Genomic DNA, 22,944 nt, shown 5'->3' with positions numbered 1-22,944 from the left:
GACTGTTTTGAGGTTTGTTAACAACCTTACCGAGTGTTTAAACTTCACATTGTTTCTATATGTTGTACAAACTATAGCTTATGAACCTTAGCTTATTCAAAATTAATCTTAATGACCAAAACAAATCAGAAATGTCCTTGCATAATTCAAATATTCCTCATGTTATTAAGTATATTGCAGTATTAAGTATCAACTCTTTTTATGTTTTGCCAATGTAGAAAGGCACCTTACTTGATAGGTATAGATGGGGATCCTGAGCGGTGGAAATGAACATTTTGCCACTTCCCATCCCGGCGATGCCAGACTCTGGTTTCCTCGGTCTGCATGGTTTTCGGCATGCTGCTGCCATCAATGTACTGAGTGAGGCGGATGTACGCTATGCAGGCTGCATCATCACCAATCAAGTGGACGTGGGGGTTCAATATGATGGTATGAATTGGCTTCTGATTCTTAGACAAAGCTACAAAAAATGCAAATTTAATTCATGAAAACTATACCTAAATTTAATCCTCTGCAAGACCAAAAATAACATTCATGTTGTGTACCATTTTCAAAGTAGAATCTATGAAAGTCCATTCCTTCAACCAAGTTACCAAGTGCTTCAGGCTCAAATGCAGTGAGCCCTGGATCACAAATCTTCCTGCAAATACAATAAGTTTTCAAATGTTAATATGGTTAAAATATACAAAGAAAATTCCATTCATCCTCCATTTGATATACTCGGGAGAACACTTAACTGAAGGGCCAAAAAATCAAGTAAATAATGTACACTGAAATATCAATATTTAATAAAATATCAAAATGTAAACAATTGCTTTTCTCAAGGTGCAAAGACACAAAGATATCATAACAGAGTGCAAAACAACCAAGTCAAGCAGCAACTTTTGGCACAGTACCTCCTATATCTTGAAAGAATGTCTCTGTTAATCAGGAGACACCCATTCAAAGCCTTCACCAATATTCAAGAATATCCAGCTTGTTGTAGATTATGCCAGTGATGATGTTTTTTGGTTGCACATCTGTGAAGTTAAAAACTGTTTCTACAATTACATGCCCACACTTCCTCTACTTTGGACTCAGGATATGGAAAAAGATCCCTTATGCCTTGAACAAATGAAGTGAGTTTTTAAATAGATGTTTAAAAATTGACCACTTTAATTTCAGAGAGTTTTTTTAAGCATTTCAACTTCAAATACGAGTTATTTTTATAATTTAAAAAATCTATTTAATTTCACAACAGCCTGCTTGAGTTACAAACTATCAAGTCCCCAATTCATGCATAGTACTGCACACTCAGTTGTAGAAATTATAACTAATTAAATGTACCATTAATTATATTGCAGTGTGCTTCAAATGTTATTTTAAAATAAATATTTAATCCAAAAAAGATAATTCAAGTCATAAACAGCAATAGCAAACCATCATTTTAACCATCTTAAATAACTTGGGATAACAACATCACTTTTGCATCCTCATTGTAGGTAGGGAATTGGAAATTTATTCTTGATTACACACACTAAATACAGAATACTATCGTGTAGGTGTGAGGTACCCCACTTCTAAAATTAGGCTTCAGTGATTTCATTGGAACAGAAGTTTGGATGCATAGTACCACACTGTTTATGCTACTGTATTGTGTTTTTAGCACACATGCAAGGATGAATTTCCACCCCAGGGTATTCAAAATTCTTGGAATACACACATTCAAAAAACAATACTTCAATAAAAATGATAAAATAAAAATTGCCAAAGCACAATCAATCAATGGTCTGATCCAATCTAGACCAGAAGGAGATTCAATGATCATGATGAAAGGCCTTTCCAGCAACTATTAACTCTGGTTTTTGTTTAACTATTATAAAACATCCACATCGGCCAATGCTAAGGCTGCAAAGGTATAATGAGGGTAGTCCTGAAAAGCGTCATTTGGCTGTGGCACAGTATTGCCAAAAATTAACAAGTCATTTACTGATCTTCCCCCTGGACCACACTCAAGGTGTGTTCATAATTAGATTTTTGGCTATTTGTCATAAGGAACATATTGTTCTCTCCAAGATCTATAAATATCACATTTATTTTCTTTACCAATCAGTTGAAGTACTCTTAAATTTACACTCCCTAAAGAGATTATCTCATTACAGATCACCATTGACTGAGACACCTTGCTGTCTAAAGGTAGTGCTCTACAAACATGAAAATTGTGTCCTCCAGGCGAAAAGCTCAAGGAATTACCAATGGTTTATAATAAATGAGCCAATGTAAAAAATTAAGGAACTAGTCACATAAAGGATGGAAGGCAAACCTACAAATAATTTTAGCCCTTGGTGATGTTGAGCAGAAAGTGATAAGAAAATCCAGAAAAAATAATGGGTGGAGAGGAAACTTTCCAAGCATAACCTATGACTGATTACAGATGAACTACGACTATTGTTGTGCAAGGAAAGTATATGGAATATTTTTGCAGTCAGCTGTACAAGAGGAAATTAGCAGAATTCAAGGTGGTTGCAAGGTGAATGCAGCCAAGTCTGTTAAAAGGAATCTTATGGAGATGGGAGAAGCTCTGGGTCAGTTTATTTTAAATTATATTTGCATAAATTTGCAGGATTTTACAGGGAATAAAAACAGATTGGTTTATTTTATGTCAGGATGAGTATGTAAGACTTTGTGAAGACAGTAGGGTTGGTAAAATTACTGGAAAGATCCAAATACCATCTAATGAAGATGACTGATGTATGGCCTGGATTATCCTGTATGAGACAGGCTACTTGCAACTGTGAATGGCTAAATCTTGTTCTCATGTTCCTAACTGTCCCAAGGTGGAGCTATTTTACACGGGGTTGTCCTGGAATGCTTGCTAAGGCATGGAGTGCCATATTGGAAAAAGGTGTTAGGACAACTTTAAACTCCTTTTCTTTGGTATCACAGGTATAAATATCATCTAACCTGTGGCATCTGAGCCTCACACAAAGTGGCTGAGACAAAAAGGTGAGCTAGAACAAAGCCAGCCCATAACACTGAAATAACAAGATCTGCGGAAGAGAAACAGAGTTAATACTTAAGATTGAAAACCCTGCTCTGATAAACAATGAATGGTGGCAAAATTGCACTCCTGTTTTTGCAGTCCATCAAGGCGGTTGAAACTCTTCTGTGTTAACACATTCAGAAGCACTGAATAATTACTAAAATATTGAAGAATAAAAGTCACAAAAACAAAGACTTATTTGAATGAATTATTTAAATAATTATTGGATTTAATAATTTAAATATGAAGCCTACACTATCCTTTCCTTTGTTCTCTAGCAGCTATGAAACCTCCATCGGAATGGAACAGCTTGGAGAGCAGATTGAATGTGGAGTCCAGCAGCAAAGCAATGCCAGGGAATCACAGGTGCAGCATGGCCAATAAGTTCAGGACTTCCATGTTCTTCTGGGACTCCAGGACTCGGATGACATGAATGAAGATTCTGTGCGGAACTGCCAGCAAAACCCAAGTCATAGCATTTTTGGAAGAAATACAAGAAAGAAACATATACAATGGGAAGATACAAAAGACTGCAGGTAAACAAAAAAGACTGTGAATGTTCTTGCAGATAGCTGACAGTTTACCTGGTGGTGCTGAAAATGATTAAAGATGCCCCACCATAATATCAATGTTAATGTACACAGCACTTCATCCCATAGCCTCCCCTCCATGGATTCTTGTCCATACTTCTCGCTGTCTTGGTGAAGCAGCCAGCATAATCAAAAACCACACCCACCTCGGACATTCTCTCTTCTCCCCTCTCCATTGGGCAGAAAATACAAAACCTTGAAAGCACATACCACCAGGCTCAAGAACAGCTTCTATCCCACTGTTAAAAGACTATCGAACGGTTCCCCAGTATGATAAGATGGACTCTTGACCTCACAATCTACCTCGTTATGACCTTGCACCTTATTGTCTACCTGTACTGCACTTTCTCTGTAACTGTTACAATTTATTCTGCATTCTGTATTGTTTTACCTTATAGTACCTCAATGCACTGTGCAATGAATTGATCTGTGTGAATGATATGCAAGACAAGTTTGTCACCTTGGTACAAGTGACAATAATAAACCAATTCCAATTATTCCGTACTGTGCTCTAGCTCATAGGAATTTTTATACATGGACAAAAATATTTAGGATCCTTCACAGCTCCTGGCTTCTCACATTAGAAATAGTGACTGTTTTTTTCTCAAATCCAGAGTTCCCAAATCAAATTCTTGTCTGCAGAGTCATAGGAAATTTCTTTCAAAGAGACCTTATCCACAGGGCCTTATTGATAAACTAAGCTTTAGAAATGTTTACGGGAAATAAAATGCACTAATGTCTTTCTTAGCAGAAGTTATAATTTAATATCATGGATAACTATTCTTAATAAACTATAAAGTACAATCATATTTGGGAATTCACTGAAAGAGCATACAACTACAGCACAGGAATGGGCCCTTCGGCCCACAATGTTGTGCCGAATTAATTAAGATAATGACATCTAATCCCTTCTGCCTGCACATAGTCAATATCCCTCCATTCTCTGCCTATTCATATCTAAGAGCCTCTTAAACGCCTCTGTCATATCTGCCTCCACCACCACTCTTGGCATCGCATTCCAGGCACCCACCACTCTCTGTGTAAAAACTTGCCCCACACATCTCATTTGAACTTTCCCCCCTCACCTTAAATTCATGCCCTCTAGTATGAGACATTTCAACCCTGAGAAAAAGATACCAGCTGTCTGCTCTATCTATGCCTCTCATAATCTTATAAACTTTGATCAGGTCTTCCCTCAGCCTCCGCCGCTCCGAAGAAAACAACTCTAGTTTGTCCAACCTCTCCTTATAGCACATGCCCTCTAATCCAGGCAGCATCCTGGTAAACTTCTGCACCCTTTCAAAAGCCTCCACTTCTTTCCGATAATGGGGCAACCAGATTATCTTCAGTAATCCCTTCACTGTCATAAATGGCTGCATTTGATTTCTACAGCTACTGTCATTTTTATTTTTCATTCTGCCTGATGGCTGCTTTCACCTTTTGCTATATGATTAATCTCTTTAAAACAAATTGTTGATCATTTAGTAGTCCTCAATATGCACATTCCCTGAATACTCAGTAATACATCCTTAAATTTTATTACTTCTCATTTGGTATTTTGGTGCCATTCTCAGCTATCTGTTTAATCTTAGTCCATCAGTATCTTTGAAAGTTGGTCCGTGCTACTGGTCTAATCCACATTCATGTCAGATTTATTCAGTTTATTGGTAGTATTCCAGTTTCTAATGCTTTATTGTCATCATTACCAAGGACACCATTATACCATATGGTGTGATCACTTATGTCTAAAACTAATTACATAAAAATAATTAAGATTACATTGAAACAGTGTCTTTAATATTCTTTAGGGACATTCCAAAGCACATTAGAACCAATGAAAGAAAAACAGAAAATGCTGGGTGACTTCAGCAGATCAGGCAGTACCTCCTCAAATGCTGCCTGACTTATTGAGTATTTCTAACACCTTCTGTTTTTATTTTAGATTTCTAGCATCCGCAACATTTATTTCTGGATTTGAAAAATAGTCACTATTGTAAGATGGGGAATGTAGCAGCTAATTAGAGCACAACAACAGTTCCTACAAACAGAAATGTGGTGATGATATTAATAATGATAATCTGTTTTCAGTTCTGTTGAGTATGGTACAAATATTGGCCAAATCACTGGGATAACACCCCTGCATTTCTCTGCCATACATCTGAGAATAGATAGCTTAAAACCTTACCTGAAGATTGCACCTCCAATAGTTCATGCTCCTCATAAATTAGAGTCAAAGGGTAGTAGAATACTACAGCACAGAAACAGGCCCTTTGGCCCATCTAGTCCATGCTACCTGATCATCTGCCTAGGCCCATCTACCTGCACTCGGACCATATCCCTCCAAACCCCTCCCATCCATGTACCTATCTAAACTTCTCTTAAATGTTACAATTGAACCCGCATCCACCACTTCTGCTGGCAGCTCATTCCACACTTGCACCACCCTCTGAGTGAAGAAGTTTCCACTCAGATTCCCCTTAAATATTTCACCTTTCACCCTAAACCTATGTCACCTAGTTCTAGTTTCACCCAACCTGAGGGGAAAAAGTCTGCATGCATTGACCCTATCTATACCCTTCACAATTCTGTATTCCTCTATAAGATCTCCCCTCATTCTCCTGCACTCCAGGGAATAAAGTCCTAACCTATTCAACCTTTCCCTATAACTCAGATCCTCAAGTCCCGGCCACATCCTTGTAAGTTTTCTCTTCACTCTTTCAAGCTTATTGATCTTTCCTGCAGGTAGGTGACCAGAACTGCACACAGTACTCCAAATTCAGCCTCACCAATATCTTATACAACTTTATTATAACATCTCAACTCCTATACTCAGTGCCCTGACTTATGAAGGCCAAAGTGCCAAAAGCTCTCTTTACGACCCTATCTACCTGTGATGCCACTTTCAAGGAACTATGGATCTGTATTCCCAGAGACACAAGAACTTCTGCAGATGCTGGAATCTGAAGCAATACACAAAAAGTGCTGGAGGAACTCAGCAGGTCAGGCAGCATCCATGGAGGGAAATAAACAGTCAATGTTTCGGGCCGAGACCCTTCATCAGGACTGGAAGGAGAAAGGGCAGAAGCCAGAATAAGAAGGTGGGGAGAAGGGGAGGAGCACATGCAGGCAGGTGATAGGTGAGTTGAGGTGGTAGGCAAGTCCAGGTTAGAGGGGAAGGTAGGTGGGTGGGGGGGGGGGAAGAGGTGAGAGGTGATAGGTAGAAGAGGCAAAGGGCTAAAGAAGAACCAATATTCTCAGCATCAAGGCTCAGATCACACTCAACCAGCTCCAGTGGGAGGGCCACATTGTCTGCAGGGTAGACTCCAGACTCCCAAGACATGTACTCTAAATCAGAGCTGTGTGGTGTCACAAGACTGCCATAAGGACCGACAAAATGCTTCAAGGACATTAGAGTCATCGTGCGTCAGAGAGTCATACAGCACAGAAGCAAAGCTTATGGCCCACTCTGTCCATGCTGATCATCAGATATGTTTCTATATTAATCCCAATAATCGGACATTCTAAAACTTTTCTTGAAAAAGTGTAACAGCCTGATTGATTCATGGAAATCCCTGGTGTAGGACGAATCGGGATGCAGGGGGACATCTGGGAAGATATAGGAAGGATGTGGAGGCGTTGGAGAGGGTGCAGAGGAGATTTACCAGGATGCTGCCTGGATTAGAGAGTATGGATTATGAGGACAGACTAAAGGAACTAGGGCTTTACTCATTGGAGAGAAGGTGGATAAGAGGAGACATGATAGAGGTATACAAAATATTAAGAGGAATAGATAGAATGGACAGCCAGCGCCTCTTTCCCAGGGCACCAATGCTCAATACAAGAGGGCATGGCTTTAAGGTAATGGGTGGGAAATTCAAGGGAGATGTCAGAGGGAGGTTTTTCACCCACAGAGTGGTTGGTGCATGGAATGCGCTGCCTGGGGTGGTGGTGGAGGCAGGTACATTGGTCAAGTTCAAGAGATTGTTAGATAAACATATGGAGGAATTTAAAATAGAGGGATATGTGGGAGGAAGGGGTTAGATTGTCTTAGGTGTGGTTAGAAAGTCGGCACAACATGGTGGGCTGAAGGGCCTGTATTGTGCTGTATTTTTCTATGGTCCTAAGATACTGAGCACCTTCAGTCTCAAAGACAGAAGTGTGTGAAGGCCATTAGTAAACAACCAAAGGAATGCACAACATCCCAAACAATCCACCAATCCCATGAAGCATCTCTTGCCCTATTTATGACAGAATATGTGAATTCAGCATAGCACTCCTTAGCCACTTCAGAACTCAGAGAACTCGAGTTATCCTCAACCACAAGGGACTATCGAAGAGTCAAACAGTTCAGATCTCTGCAGTGCGACGTGTCATTGATCTCAAAAGGTAAGAAGTCCAACGAAGGGTATAAACCAAATGTTTTTTGTAAAGCAACAATAAAAATTATGCACTAATAAACTTCTATTAAACTGGATATATTTTTGTAAATGAAGTTGTTACAGAATTGTGACATGGAGAGGATTGAAAGCCTGTAATAATTAAATATACTTAAAATATGCTCACTTTGGTGAAATCTTGAAATAGTGTACAAGGAAGTTTAAGTGGCTTTATTCGTATACATTTTATTTCCTTGATGCACGCAGTGAACATTAGATAGGGACCAAATGGTGCTTGTTATATTCTGATTAAGGAATGTCAATCTATTAAGGGTGAAAGGCAGAGGCAGAAAGATAAGGGAACCTTGGATGACAAAGGATAGTGAACTTCTGATCAAGAAAAAAAAGGATGCATATGAGTGGATGTTGGAAAGAAATTAAGCAAGAAATTAGGAGGGCAAAGAAGGACCATGAAATATCCTTGGCAAGTAAGATTAAGGAGAATCCCAATATGGGTATATCAGGAGCAAGAGGGCAGCCAGAGAAAGAGTGGGTCTCCTTAGGGACTAAAGAGATGATCCATGTGTGGAACCAGGGGATGTGGGTGAGGTCCTAAATGAATGCTGCTGTATTTACCAAGGAGAAGGATGTGAAGATACTGGCTCAAGGGGGGTATAGTACAAGCACGTCAGTACACGTGACACCCACTATATGGGCATGCAGGTAATGGAAATTCACACTTACAGAATTCACCCAAAGACCTGAGATACGGAATAAAATTCTTATGGAATTTAGGTGAAAAAAGTAAATCAGTAAACACAAAATTTATTTTTTTTGAACTCGTGTTTCTTGAGGCAATGTGTAAATGATGCAACTTGGCATAACAGAAAATTGCGATAAGGACTGTTTTGCAGGGACGTAACCCATCCCCCTGTCGCCAAGCCCCACCCCCATAATGCAGAGGCTGCCTACATTAAGAAGAGGGAGGTGTCAGATTTCATGGAATGTATAGGGTTGCTAAATCCCCAGGGGAGACCTATCCCAGGAAACTATGGGAAGCTAATGTTTTTCCTTATTTAAGAAGGGCAGCAGGGTCTTTGCCCATGCCTCATACGCCGGGGCAAAGAACATAAAAGTTGGGGGATGTTATGTTGCAATTTTACAGAAGACTATGGCTGGACTGTACTTAGATATTGTGTGCATTGCTGGTCACCACATTATAGGAAGGATGTGATTGTGTTGGAGAGACTCCAGAGGAGATTCATCAGGATATTGCCTGGACTGGAGTACTTTAGTTAAGAGGAGAGATTGGATAGACTGGGTTTGTTTTCCCAAGACAAAAGGAGACTGAGTGGTGACTTCAGAGAGCTACATAAAATTATATAAGGCAGAGATAGGGTAGATCTCCAGAGTCTTTTTCCCATGGTAGGGGTATCAAAAATAAGTCAAGGATGGCAGGTTTGAGGACCTTGAGCGACGAGAGATGTTGCAAATTTGGTCAAAAAGAAGAGACGAGCACATGTAAGGTTTAGGAAGCTGAAATTGAACAGGACCCTTGAGGAATATAAGGGAAGCAGAAAAGAACTGAAACAGGGAATCAGGAGGGCTAAAAGGGGCCATGAAATGTCCTTGGTGAGTAGGATTATGGAAAATCCCAAGGTATGTTATGCATGCATTTAAAACAAGAGGGTAAGTATAGAGAGATAGAAACACTCACGGACAGAGGAGGACATTTATGGCTGGAGCCTGAGCAAGTGGGCGAGTACTAAATAAGTACTCTGCACTGGAATTCGCCAGGTGAAGGACATGAAGGATAGTGAGATGCTGATATTCTAGGGTATGTTGTTATTAAGGAGGAGGAGGAGTTGGGTCTCTTGAAGAACATTAAAGTGGATAGGTTCCCAGGGCCTGATTAGATCTATCTCAGGTTATTGAGAGAGGCAAGAGAGGAGACTGTTAGGGCCTTGACAGAGATCTTTGTATCCTTTTTAGCCACAGGTGAGGTCCCAGAGGACTGGAGAATAATCATTGTTGTTCCTTTGTTTAAGAAGGGCAATGGGGACAAAACAGGAAATTGTAGCCGTTGAGCCTTACATCAGTGGTAGGGGAGGCTATTGGAGAAGATACTTCTTCTCCTACTTCTTATTCCTAAGAAGGCTCAAAGAGACTTACTAGGAATAGTCAGTGTGGCTTTGTGCAGGGAGGTCACATCTTACAAACTTAATTGAGCTATTTGAGGAGATGACGATGATGATGGATGAGGGTAGGACAGTGGAGGTTGTATACATGGACACTGTAAAGCATTTGTTAAGGTCCCCCATGGCAGGCTGATCCAAAAGATTAAGGCACATAGGATACACGGTGACTTGTTAGATTGGATTCACATTTGGCAGCCATAGAAGAAAGAGGGTAGAGATGGAGGGGGTTTTATTCTGACTGGGCATCTGTGACGAGTGGTGTTCTGCTGGGGCCTCAGTTGATTGTGATATATATTTAAATGATTTGGATGAAAATGTAGATGGGCTGATTGGTAAATTTGCAGATGACAAAAAAATTGGTGAAGTTGTGGTTTGTGAGGAAGAATGTCAAAGGATACAGCAAGATATAGACCAGCTGGAAATATGGGCAGAGAAATGACAGATGGACTTTAATCTAGACAAATGTGTGTTGTTGCACTTTGGAAGGTCAAATGTAAGAGTAAAGTATACAGTAAATGCAGGACACTTAGGTGCATTTACGTAAAGAGGGATCTTGGGGTGCAAGTCCATAACTCCTTGAATGTGACACAACAAGTAGATAGGGTGGTAAAGGAGCATATGCATGCTTGCCTTCATCAGTCAGAGCACTGAATATAAAAGTTGGGAAGTCCTGTTGCAGTTGTATAAAACTTTGGTTTGGCCACATTTACAGTACTGTGTGCATTTCTGGTCACCACGTAACAGGAAGGATGTGGAGGCTTTGGAGACAGTACAAATGAAGTTCACCAGTACACTGCCTGGATTAGAGAGTATTCACTATAAGGAGAAGTCGGACAAACTTGGATTGTCTTCTCAGGAGCACTGGAGGCCAAGGAGTGATCTGATAGAAGTAATAAAATCATGGAAGTAGTATATGAATATAGTATATACTCTATAGTCAGAGCCTTTTACTCCAAAGTGGAAATGTCAAATACTACAGGGCATAGATTTAAAGTGAGAGGAAGGAAATTTAAAGGAGATTTGCAAGGCTTTTTTTCATATACCGAGTGTGATAGGTGCCTAGAACGCTCTGCCAGGAGAGGTGGTGGAAGCAGATACGATAGCCAAATTTCAGAGGCATTTAGACTGGCAAATGAACAGGCAGGGAATGGAGCAATATAGACCACATGCAGGCAGATATGCAGTTTAAATTGACATCATGGTTGGAACAGACTTTGTGGGCTGAAGAGCCTGTTCCTGTGTTGCACTGTTTTTTGCCCATGTTTATAAGAGGGCATAGATTCAAGGTGAGAGGTAGGAGATGTTAAGGGGATCTGAGGGGTAATTTTGTTTTATTTTACAGAGAGGGGTTGATATCTGGAAAGCGCTGCCAGAGGCAGTGGTAGAATCTGATACAATCACAATGTTAAAGAGACATTTAGATAGGCACTTGAATAGGCAAGACAGAGAAGAATATGGATCTAATGCAGGCAAATGGGATTAGTGCAGATGGACAAAATGATGACATGGATGTGGTGGGCCAAAGACCCTATTTCTGTGCTGTACAACTTGATGACTCAATGACTATTAAACAGTCTTGGGTTCTCAAACTATCCAGGTCTAAATGGCTTGGTGCTGAATGAAACCTAGTTTCTAGTAACCAACAACTGTGAGTATAGTAAGTGACTATAGAATTGTGCATTATTTGGACAATGATTTAGTAAATATTTAACATATAGAATTTGCTGCTTTTGAAAGAGTTTCTATTATTTGCATGAAATACTATAGATTTCCACTGAGAAGTGTTATGATAATGCCAATGATATACATCCACAAGTTATGTCTGCTTGGCTTCCGAAGTTCAATATTTAGATTTACTTTTGTAAAGAAAGATCCACAATGCTTTCCAGATTGCCTTTTTTAAAATCTGAATCTAGAAGATTTAATGGCCTTGCGCACAGTGGTGTGCCAGTGTGTTGGGCTGATCGTTATAAGATGCAGGCTTGTACCAACATCATATTTTAGGGATCTCAAACATAAACAGATTGAAAGGTTGGCATCAAGGTATAATCTCTTGTATGGGGGTTTAATACAGAGTAGAACTAGTGGAAGAAGGTTATTAGGCTATCAATTGACTGGGAAAAATGTGCAACAAAGAAAGGAGAAGGAGGAAAAATAAAAATCTAATGGCATATGTATTAGATTAACATAGTCTTTCACATCACTGGAAGATGCTTCCGAGATTAACCATTCAAACAACACCAGCACTTGGTCACTCTGATCCCACTGCCCATTCCCACTCTATCTTAATCTTAATTTGCTTTTTCAGCTGGCACAAAAAGGGGTCCTTCTTTGTAACAGGCAGACTGGGACCTGATGATATCAAAGATGTTCTACGTCTCACAAGAAAGCCTTGGGTTCCTTTCCCCTTGCCCAGATAGCTACAGCACAAGATTGCCCCTCCCCAGCCCTCCCTATTTATTTCAGAATTCCCAACAACCCACTCATCACCAGAGTCCCTCACTTCCTCTTAATTTCCTACTGGGAGCCAAAGACAATTTCCATAGAACTTCAGCTATGAATTTCTGCTATCAGACAGCTACTTGCTAGCTTGGACTTTTGGAAAATGTATTCCAATGAGATCTGGCTCCATGTTCCTACAATCTTCAGGACTACCATCCACTTTGAGAATCACATGTTCTGTTCCCAGCCAACGTCAGTAAACAGGGCCCAGTGACATACAACACTTTTGAGAATGAGGATCAATGGACCTCAAAATCATGTGTGAATATGTAAACAAAAGAATGTTCTCTTCATTCTCTGGATTGCTGGTAGTTTCAGTCAGAAGTCAGACGATGTATTCTTGATGAAAATGTACATTTAAGGAACAATTTTATGAGCATTTTACTGCAGGAATATTTGGACAAATTTCAAAGAGATTAGCAAACAATTTACTATTCTGCTATCTGCATCCTTATCTCAATTCCAAAAATGGTAAAGCAAAATTTAATAAAAAGTTTTGAATAGTATTTCAAAACCAGCTAAAAATGAACAATTCAATTCATATAACCAAAGAAAACAAATGACTGCTTACGTGTAGGCTTCAAAATCTCCATTGTTAATGGCTTCAATTAGCTGCTCTGTAACTTTGATAATTTCTTGCTTGCGAGCTATGAATAAACAAGACAAATGGTTATGAAAAATACTCAGGATACTAAGAGCAGCAAAACAGAGACGCAAGAGATTCTGCAGATGCTGTAATCTGAAGCAACACACAACAAAATGCTGGAGGAACTCAGCAGGTCAGGCAGCATCTATGGAGGGAAATAAACAATCGATGTTTCGGGTCAAGACCCTTCACCAGGAATCCTCGTGAAGGGTCTCGACCCGAAATGTTGACTGTTTATTTCCATCCATAGATGCTGCCTGACCTGCTGAGTTCCTCCAGCATTTTGGTGTGTGCTACTAAGAGCAGCACTCAGTTTTCCTATCATGTACTCAATTCATAGACGTTTTCTTCTCTACTACCTCCACCTCTACTGCCATCTCAACTCTTATGGACAATTTCTCATATACAGCAAGATTTTAGAAGATTGGCTTTCAGTAAATTTAAACAGTGTAATAGTAAATGGTTTCACATATCCTAAATTTATAGACACACTTTATTCATACATAACCAAATGGAGAAGGAACAGAACCAGAAATGCTGTGTAATATGTTTCTTATAAGTGTGTATAAAACACAATTAAATATATTATAATTAAGTATTAAAAGAACTTGTAAATCAAAAAAAATCTTGCAAGAACACCTCTGTAGCCATACCATACCTTTCAAGTCATAACTTTTCCTAGTCACAACTTATCCACCCTGTATACTTGTTTCCAAAATTCACTGAACAAAGGAATGCAAATAAAATGTGCAATATTAGAATGAAAGTAAGTCATAAAGTCACTGGATTGAGTCATAAGTATACATCAATGGAGTAATTGAGTGCAACTGCTAAGTTCTTTCAATTAACCTTCCTAAATAATTTCTTACCTGTGAAGGCGCTCATCACTTCCACAACAATTTTATCAGTAGTGCAGCAGAATTCTTTTCTCTCAAAATGGTTTCAGTAACAAAATTGCAATCATTCACATTAGCTCAAAAATCGGCAAAGCAACATGCCTTTTTTTGTTCAAACATCGGGATTACTGTATATGTAAGTCATATTTCACTGCTCAGCAACAGAAAACATTCTCAGCTCCTGCTACTGTCAGCTACACATTTAGAAAAGGTGTGCTGCAATTTGGCCACGGAGCCACTCACGGAAGCAAATGACAGTCTACAAGCCACACCTGTTCAATGCAAAACATCCTAATTTGTTAGTGAAATGTTCTGAAGCGATGGCTGAACTACATGGAAATATATTTTACATATATACGTTGATTGTTCAGATGAATCTGGTACAAGTGGATGTCCAACTATCAACAAGTACAAATGAAGCCTGAATACAATTTTATCTGTAATGCATTTGCTGACTTGGCTACAGAAGTAGTGAAGTGTCACTGAGTGAAAACGTCCATATAAATTTCTCCAGAAGTCAAATTCAAAAATCAGCAAGGCAAAGTCTAAGAGATTGATGCAAATCTTCTGAACCATTTGGAGTCCAAACTTCCACAGATTTCCCAGAACTTATGCTAGGAAATTGGTCCACTGATCCCCTGACTAAATTAACCAGTTTCCTGTCCTGTCAGTGGAAAATATTGCCTGGAGAGAGAAGTACAGGCTGATTTCCTTTTTGATTCAAATGGGGTGATTTAGATTAGGATTGTTGATTAGTAGCAGCAGGATGTCAGTAATATGAAGGGAAAGTAACACATTAAGTTTTATTTAGTGCATTAATCACAGTTGTTTATATTAAATACCTGCATTTACAGAAAGGATGCTAACACAGCATCTGTCATGATATAGCAGAAGTCACTAGCTTACTGCAAGTCCTGAGCTCATCAGACCCTTCCCATCTGGATCCTAAATGTTATGTCCCTGTGATGCTGCAGCAAGTAAGTTTTTCATTGCACCTGTGCATACATGTACTTGTGCATATGACAACAAACTCGACTTTGACTTTGAAAAAGAATCCAGTGATTCAAACAATCAATTTAACTAAGGCTTCCATATGGTTCTTAAGTTCACTATGCTAAATGTCCACTCTTCTTTAAATTGTCCTACTAAAATGAAACTGGTGCGAGACGCTTGGCTGAACGAGACCTCAAGAAGGAAAGGGGAATCCGGGATTGAGATTGAGAATGGAGAAAATGTAGTTACGTTCACATTTTTCTGCTTGACGTTCAGTAAAGGTGCTGTTTGGAACTTTTGTAGATTTGATCAAGCAACAAGAGAGGGGGCCTTAGTGCCTGTAATAAATTAGCAAAAACTTCAACAATTTTTCCTTTCCCAGGGCCCTTGATCCTTCACCTGCAATATATAAAATCCAATCACTAACATCTCATCTTTCACTGCTGGCTTAGAAGAAAACACTCCACTGCTGACTTCCTTGTGCTGACTTCCTTGTTTATTGGATTGTCAGTTTCAAGTCCATTGCTCATTCCCTCATAAGTTGACTGTTGCTTCAGTTTTTTAATAGCACCATTTAACCCATCCAAATACTCAAAAAAAAAACCAGGCAATCAAACATTCCCAATGCATCTAGGCAAAATTTTATATAATCAATCTTTTAAAGTACAATTGTGCCCCACGATTTTTGTTTTAAAATTGGCCAAGTTGATACAAGTACTGATCTGAGTGAAAGTGTGATGCATGAACTTCTGGTGAAAGCTCAGTGTTTTGTATTATTGCATTGTGGTCGGCGTGAGACACACTGTACAAACTGGCTTTACAAGGTCTATGTCTCAAGCGATTTGGATAACAGCATGATTTTTAACATTTATCTTTAGTTATTTTCTAATCAATTGTGATGACAGTCTATAAAGTTTTAAAATTAAGTATAGTGAATATTTTTGACTCATAATAAATATTAATGAGCTTAAGAAATCAAATAAGATATTTTGATTAATCTTCTACTTGGAAAGAAGTATCTTTTGGATGGGGTGAGGCTTTAAATATTGATACCATTGACATACCTGTGTGAGGGCCAGTCTTGTGACCTCCCACAGGCACAGATGAGATCGGGTCAATGTGGCATTTACCACTGGGAGGGAAGAGTTTGGCCAATGGGCCCAAAATGTGAGGTACATGGATGCCCCCCCATGGAGTATTTGGCTTTGAATGAAATTTTTAAAAAAATGCAAAGCTGTAAGTCTGAAATAAAACCAGTCTGGCAGAGTCTGTGGAAAGAGAAAATGAATCACCATTCTGATCAAAGACCCTTTGCAGGGTTGTGAGCTCTGCCTGACTTGCGGATTGTTTTTCTGCACTTTTTGTTTTTTATGTGAGTGTGTGCGCGCGTGTGTGTGTGTGTGAGAGAGACTGGTGTGAGAGAGAGAGAGAACAAAGCTTCTGGGTTGGGAAGATGCAGCAAAGGCCCAACCTCTCCCAAATATCAGGTGTCTGTGCCAGTCTTGACTTTTCTGACTGAAACCCTGTAGTAGGTTTCATTCATTGTCTGCTGTCAGGACAGCACCGGGTTTGGGTCATTTCCCCAGATACTGGAACTGGTGATAATCAGTGCTACTCTGGGTCAGTCACTCTGCCAAACATCTGGAACCCATCCAGGGTTGAATCCCACTCTTTGCACTGCACTGAAACTAATTCTGGACTGTTCACCAACGTCTAGAATGGTGACAAGGAAGGGGTGTTCAAATCCAGATCCACCAACCCAGGCTCCTCACACTTTTGCCCACGTAGAACTGCATCTAAAAATATTCTTAGTGTGGTTGGCTCAGTAGTAAGCATAACTAAGGTAATTAGCACTTGACATTGTGGTCGTCAAAGATCTGGTGAAGGAAACTACAAATATACAGGAGGTCAGAACTGAAAAAAATACAGAAATCTACGGATATAGGAATGGAGAAGGCCAATGAGGAATTTGCATGATTAGAATTTTAAATTACATAAATTGGACCATTTAACAATATTGGAAGTTTATTGTTCAACAGTATAAATAAAAATTGTTTGATAACCCTGATTTAAATGTCTTATCACACTTTTCATGACACGGAAGGCAATTCAACCCATTGGATCCATGTCAGCTCCCAGAGGAATTTATGTCATTTGTCCCATTTACTCTCTCCTTATTTCCTCACAACCTTGCAATTCATTCTTTCTTACACGTGGTCAACAACCCTCCCTTATTTGCTATTAACCTTTTATTATTCGGCAGGTATGCAAATTAACAGCATGTGACTGGTGATATTCTGCAAGGATCTGTGTTGCAGCCACAAATATTTGCTTTAATTATAAGTAATTTAGATGATGGGATTCAAAGCCACAAATGTCGATGAGGTAAAGATAGCTGGCAGTGTAAATGCTGAATAACAAGATATTAATAAATTAAATGAATGAGTGAAACAGCAGCAAATGGATTTCAATGAGGCAAATATGAGGTCATTTACTTCAGGACTTAGAAGAATAGAATGGAGTGTTTTCTAAATAATAAAGAGTTGGAATTACTGGAAATCTAAAGATCCAGCCGGCGAAGGGGGTGGGGGTGGTCAGTGGGGCAGTTCAGTATACGTTACTCATTAAAAATATGAAAGAAAAATACAAAAAATAATCAAAAAAGTTGAAGAGTAACTGGGATTTACATCTACAGCTCTGGAGTACAAGTGAGTAAAGTTATGGCTACAGCCATCCAAAGCCCTGGCCAAGCTATAACTGGAGGGCTGTGAACAATTCAGTCCCACAGCCTAGCAATAATATACTGGCCTTGGAAGGAGTGCAGAACGGAATGATTCTTGGACTCCAAAGGTTAAATTATGATTGTGATGAGAGATTACATGAACTAGATTCAGTACATGACAGGGTCATTTGATTGATCTTTACAAGATAGCAATCAAGGTAAAGAGAAATTATTTTCCCAATTGGGAATCAAGGAGTGGAAGAAAATTAGAGCCAGTTCTTGCGATTCCAAGGATGGCAGAGTTTTTGGAACTCTTCAGCAGGCAGCATTTGAGGTTAGGCCAACTCTTCATTTTAAATGTATATTTTTGTTAACCTTAGGCTTTAAGAGCTAGTAAAAAAAAATGAACTAACTGTGGAATTAGGTCATTGATCGGCCATGATCTCTGAGGGGTTGTAATGGGGTTGTAGGGTTATATAATGTTGTCCTGCTTCTATATTCCTACATATTATTGTGGATTCAACTAAAGGACAATGGATTTAATTATGGTTTTCTTGTAAGATCAAAAATCCTGTAGCTAATTTTATTACTTCTACAAATTGATTATTGCATGTGAGGATTAATAAACCAAAGTTCATGTGAATTATTGTTTCATTTTCAAGCATTAATCTGTGATCAAATAGTTAATAAATACCAGGAGGCAACTAGAATTCCACTGCTTGCTTCCAACTCCACTCCCCTTGCCAGATTTAAGGGTATGGGGCAAGAGATTTAGAAGGGATCTGATGGGGACCGTTTTCACCCAGTGGTGAGTACCTGGAATACACTGTCAGAGAGGAGTGACAGAACCAGAGTCACTGACAGCATTTAATAGTGTCTAGACAAGCACTTAAATTCATCTCAGCAAAGAAGGCTATGGGGTAAATTCTCGGAAGACGGGATTAACATGGAAGGGTGCCCACTTGTCAGCATGGATGTGGTGGGCTGAATGGCCTGTTTCCGTGCTGTATGACTTTTTATCATGAGTTAAAAACTCTCTCTCAAGTGTCTAAGCAATTCCTTTCAAATTCTTGGGCTCAGGTTCTCCAGCTGTCACAACAAAAAGGTTGTTTGACTTATGTTTAATGTTTGACTTATGTCTTCCACTCTCTTGCTGTTACTTCGGGCTTCAGCATAATTGGAAGCTGATAACTCCTTAGTATTGTCGCTATTTACAATCCTTCAACTCAGAAAGTCACAGACACCACTCATTACCAAAGCCAATTCAAACCTTTGTGACAAACCACTTCCATAACATTCCCTTTGCTCATCCCTTCAAGGGGTAGGCAATTGCTCGCAGGGAAATGTTCCCAGCATTTGGGCTCCGATCATGCTCAACCATTACTGGAGTCTGGGCCACATCATCCACATGCCCGATATTGGATTCCCACAATAAGCACACCATTCTGAACATGATAAGAAGTTTCCTGGAATGATGAATAAAACATTTCGGGGAGATTCTTACAGTTTTCCTTGAAAGTATGTCACATTCAGTAAATGGCAGGCCCTTTTGTCGCAATGATGTACAGGGGGATCTTAGGGAAGTCCGTAGTTCGCAAAAAATGGCAACACAAGTAGATAGGTTGGTGAAGGAGGTGTATGGCATATTTGCAATCCTCAATGGGGCATTGAGCATAAAAGTTGGGAAATCATGTTGATGCTGTATAAAAACTTTGCTTGGATTACTGTTCTGGTCACTACATTACAGGAAGGATGTGGAGGCTTTGGTGAGGGTGTAGAAGAGGTTCACCAGGATGCTGCCTGGGTTAGAGAGTATTAGCTATCAGGAGAGGTTGGACAAACTTGGATTGTTTTCTCTGGAGCATCGAAGGCTGATGGGCGACCTGATAGAAGTTACATAATATTGTGAGAGGCAGAGATAGCGTATACAGTCAGACGCAAACAGAGTGATATGTGCCTGGAATGTGCTGCAAGGAGAGGTGGTGCAAGCAGATATGAAAGCAGCATTTAAGAGGCACTTAGACAGGAACAGGCAGGGATATAGACCATGTACAAGTGGTAAGATTAGTTTATATTGGCATTGTGGTCAGTGCAGACATTGTAGGCCAAAGGGCCTGTTTCTGTGCTGTACTGTTCACTGCTCGATGTCCTGACGGACTGATGGGAGTTGCATTCAAACTAGAGAAAGAGCATCTCACACAGCACTGAGCCCCTCAAGTCTCTACAATAGGAACATGTGGAGGCTATATGCAAACAGTGAAAGGAGAACATAATATCCAAAGATCCTACTCACCTTTCCCATCTGCTAGGGGTTCTGTGGATCCCATGTAGGATTCTTCAACCACCTTGGAACCCACAGAACTGGAACAGATGCAAGTCATCCTCAACCCCAACAGACTACATGAGCAGGCACTCACCTCTTTGAATCCATTACAATTGTGAAGTGCTTGTGGCTTACTTTGTGTCTCAGGATCAAGGCCCTCCTTTGCTTGTCCTAGTTCGGTCTCCCTGCATCTGACTTCCTAACAGACTCTCAACTAAATGATCAGCAGCATCCCTATGACACACATGGATCCCTGTGTAAACTAAGAGGTAATCCCACTGCTTTATGTATAATTTGAGCGATTGTACTGTGGCAAAGAGAATTGTACAAAAAAGGCACAACAACGTTACAAAAGAGAGAAACCAGAGTGAGGGATGAGATTTTGTGGAGCAATTATGTAAAATGGGCCTGTTCTCATTGGGAAGTAGGTTGAGAGGTGATGTAATTACTGATTTTAGGATTCTAAAGAGGTTAGACAAAGTAGACCATGACAAGCTGTTTGACCTTGTCTAAAACACTAGAACTGAAGAGTAAAGCATTCATTAAAAAGAGCATATTCAAAACTAATTTGCAGAAATTATTTAGTGATCCATTACGTCTATTGAAGATGTGTCTTTAGGGAGAGTGTGGAAGTATTTAAATGCAAATTAAATAGCTGTCGATGAGAAAATAATATTTTGGCATCAAGTACATGAGTGATATGTGGCATGACGCAAGGCAAAGGTAACATACTTGGGAGGAACAGGTGATTTTATTTCCCAAACTTTCCAACATTGTTTTTAATACTGTTTGAGGAAATTCTCCAAAGGTCGAGAATAGAAAAAGTGATCTGTATGTTCTTGTGCACATATTTCCAAAAGGTTCCTGAGCAATTCCATGAAATAAGAGCTAAAGTGAATAAAGTGTTGGGTGTGTTTAGGATCGACTCATTATATGACAGTACATACTACTTTGTCATGTGCAAGACATTGGTAAGGCCTCAGTTGGAACAATGTGTCCCTTTTTTAATTTTCTCATTGTGATGGATGTTACTGAGACAGTCAAAATCTTTTTCCCATGGTAGGGATTTCAAAAACAAGAAGGCATAGGTTTCAGATGAGCAGAAAGAGTTTTAAAGGGAATCTGATGGTTTTATTTTTTGCACAGAGAGTGGTTGATATCCGGAATGCACTTTCAGAGGAGGTGGTGGGATCAGAAACAACTTTTAAGAGTCTTTTAGACAGGATATTAAATTGGCAAGGCACAGAAGACTACAGCCCTAATGTGGGCACATGGGATTAGTGGAGATGGGCAAAAAGATTGGCATGACGTGGTGGGCCAAAGGGCCCTTTTCTGTGCTATATAACTCGACGACTAAGGGTCAATGGATAAAGCTTAAAATTTAAAGCTTCAGTTATCCAAACAGAATAAAACAGAGGTCCCAACAGCGACTTCCTGCAGTAGGTTTGATCACCGAAGGGTACAGCTGGGGATCGGGTAACAGCAAGAGAAATTTCTCATACTCAATTTCTACAAATTGACCTGCTTTCCTTGGTTTTCTACCCTTGCCTAGCTTGCCTTCTGGTATTGGGTGGGGTAGATTATCTGAGATTGGGTTGGTTAGACCAAGGGGGTCTTTTCCTGTCAATCACTTATATGTCCCACAATGTGTCAGATGTATACAGATTGAAATTAATTGCTTTAGTTTGTCACCAATTCTATCTCTACCACATTGCTTTACTATCAGGAGAACAGAAGGTATATCAGATGAAACATTGTCTTTTAACCTAACATCCTTTAAAGGATCAAAAGGCTAGGACTTCCTGATTTTCATCACAGCAGGCTTCTCACATTCTCATACCACACTGGAGGAGGATATACGGTCCATCTGACCTACGCCAGGGCTGAGATCAATCCCATTCCTCCACATTTCCCTGTAACCTATTCTCTTTCACATGCCCATCAACTCCATACTGAATTTCTCTACACTAGAGGTAAGTTAAAGGAGCCAATCAACATCTTTGGAATGTGGGAGAATGGCAGAACACCTGTATGGAATGCCTGCAGTCTTAGGAAGACCATGCAAACTCTGCAAAGACAGCATAGAATCATAGTCATAGAGCTGTCAAGCACATAAATGGGCCCTTTGACCCATCATATCCATGCCAACCATTTTGCCCATCTACACTAATTCTATTCATCCACACAAAGTCTGTATCCTTCTATGCCTTGCCTATTTAAGTGTCTGTCTAAATGCCTCTTAAGCATAGTGATTATATTTGATTTCACCACCATCTCATTCCAGATATCAGCTACTCACTGTGTAAAAAAAATACCCCTCAGATCCCCTTTAAAATTCCTCCCATCATCTTAAATCTATGCCCTCTTGGTTTTGACACCCCTACCTTGGGAAAATATTCTGATTACCTAATTTATCTATGCCTCCCATAATATTATACACCTCTGTCCTCAGCCTCCCTTGGTTCAGGGAAAACAAGCCCATAACTAACGTCCTCCAATCCAGGTAATATCCTGGTGAATGTCCTCTGTACTCTATCTAGAGCAATCACATCGCTCCCATGGTGTGGCAACCAGAAATGCACACAATACTCTAAGCACAGCCTAACCAGTGCTTTGTAATGTTGCAAGATCAGGATCAAACCCATGTCCTTGGAGCTGTGAGGCACCAGTACTACT

The 22,944-nt window shown here is 39.7% G+C and overlaps 1 protein-coding gene across 24 annotated transcripts in view; it reads right to left on the bottom strand.

The window, feature by feature from the left end:
• The window catches only part of LOC127567064 (calcium/calmodulin-dependent protein kinase type II delta chain), a 362,600-nt gene that overhangs the window by 7,537 nt on the left and 332,119 nt on the right, over positions 1 to 22,944 (bottom strand). For 18 of the 24 annotated variants that reach the window (XM_052009742.1, XM_052009800.1, XM_052009765.1 and 15 more), the window contains 3 exons: positions 13,260 to 13,335; positions 546 to 640; positions 232 to 460 (listed from right to left, as the gene is read on the bottom strand). In XM_052009742.1, coding sequence (XP_051865702.1) covers positions 232 to 460; positions 546 to 640; positions 13,260 to 13,335 — 400 coding nt within the window. Of the gene's footprint in view, positions 1 to 227; positions 461 to 545; positions 641 to 13,259; positions 13,336 to 22,944 lie in introns of those variants that run through there. The other 6 variants (XM_052009757.1, XM_052009834.1, XM_052009855.1 and 3 more) reach the window with 1 other exon arrangement.

This window comes from Pristis pectinata, chromosome 2, assembly GCF_009764475.1.
Source record: "Pristis pectinata isolate sPriPec2 chromosome 2, sPriPec2.1.pri, whole genome shotgun sequence".
Lineage (NCBI taxonomy): Eukaryota > Metazoa > Chordata > Chondrichthyes > Rhinopristiformes > Pristidae > Pristis > Pristis pectinata.
Note: the sequence above shows the minus strand (reverse complement) of the source record. Positions and strands in the feature narration are given on the sequence as shown.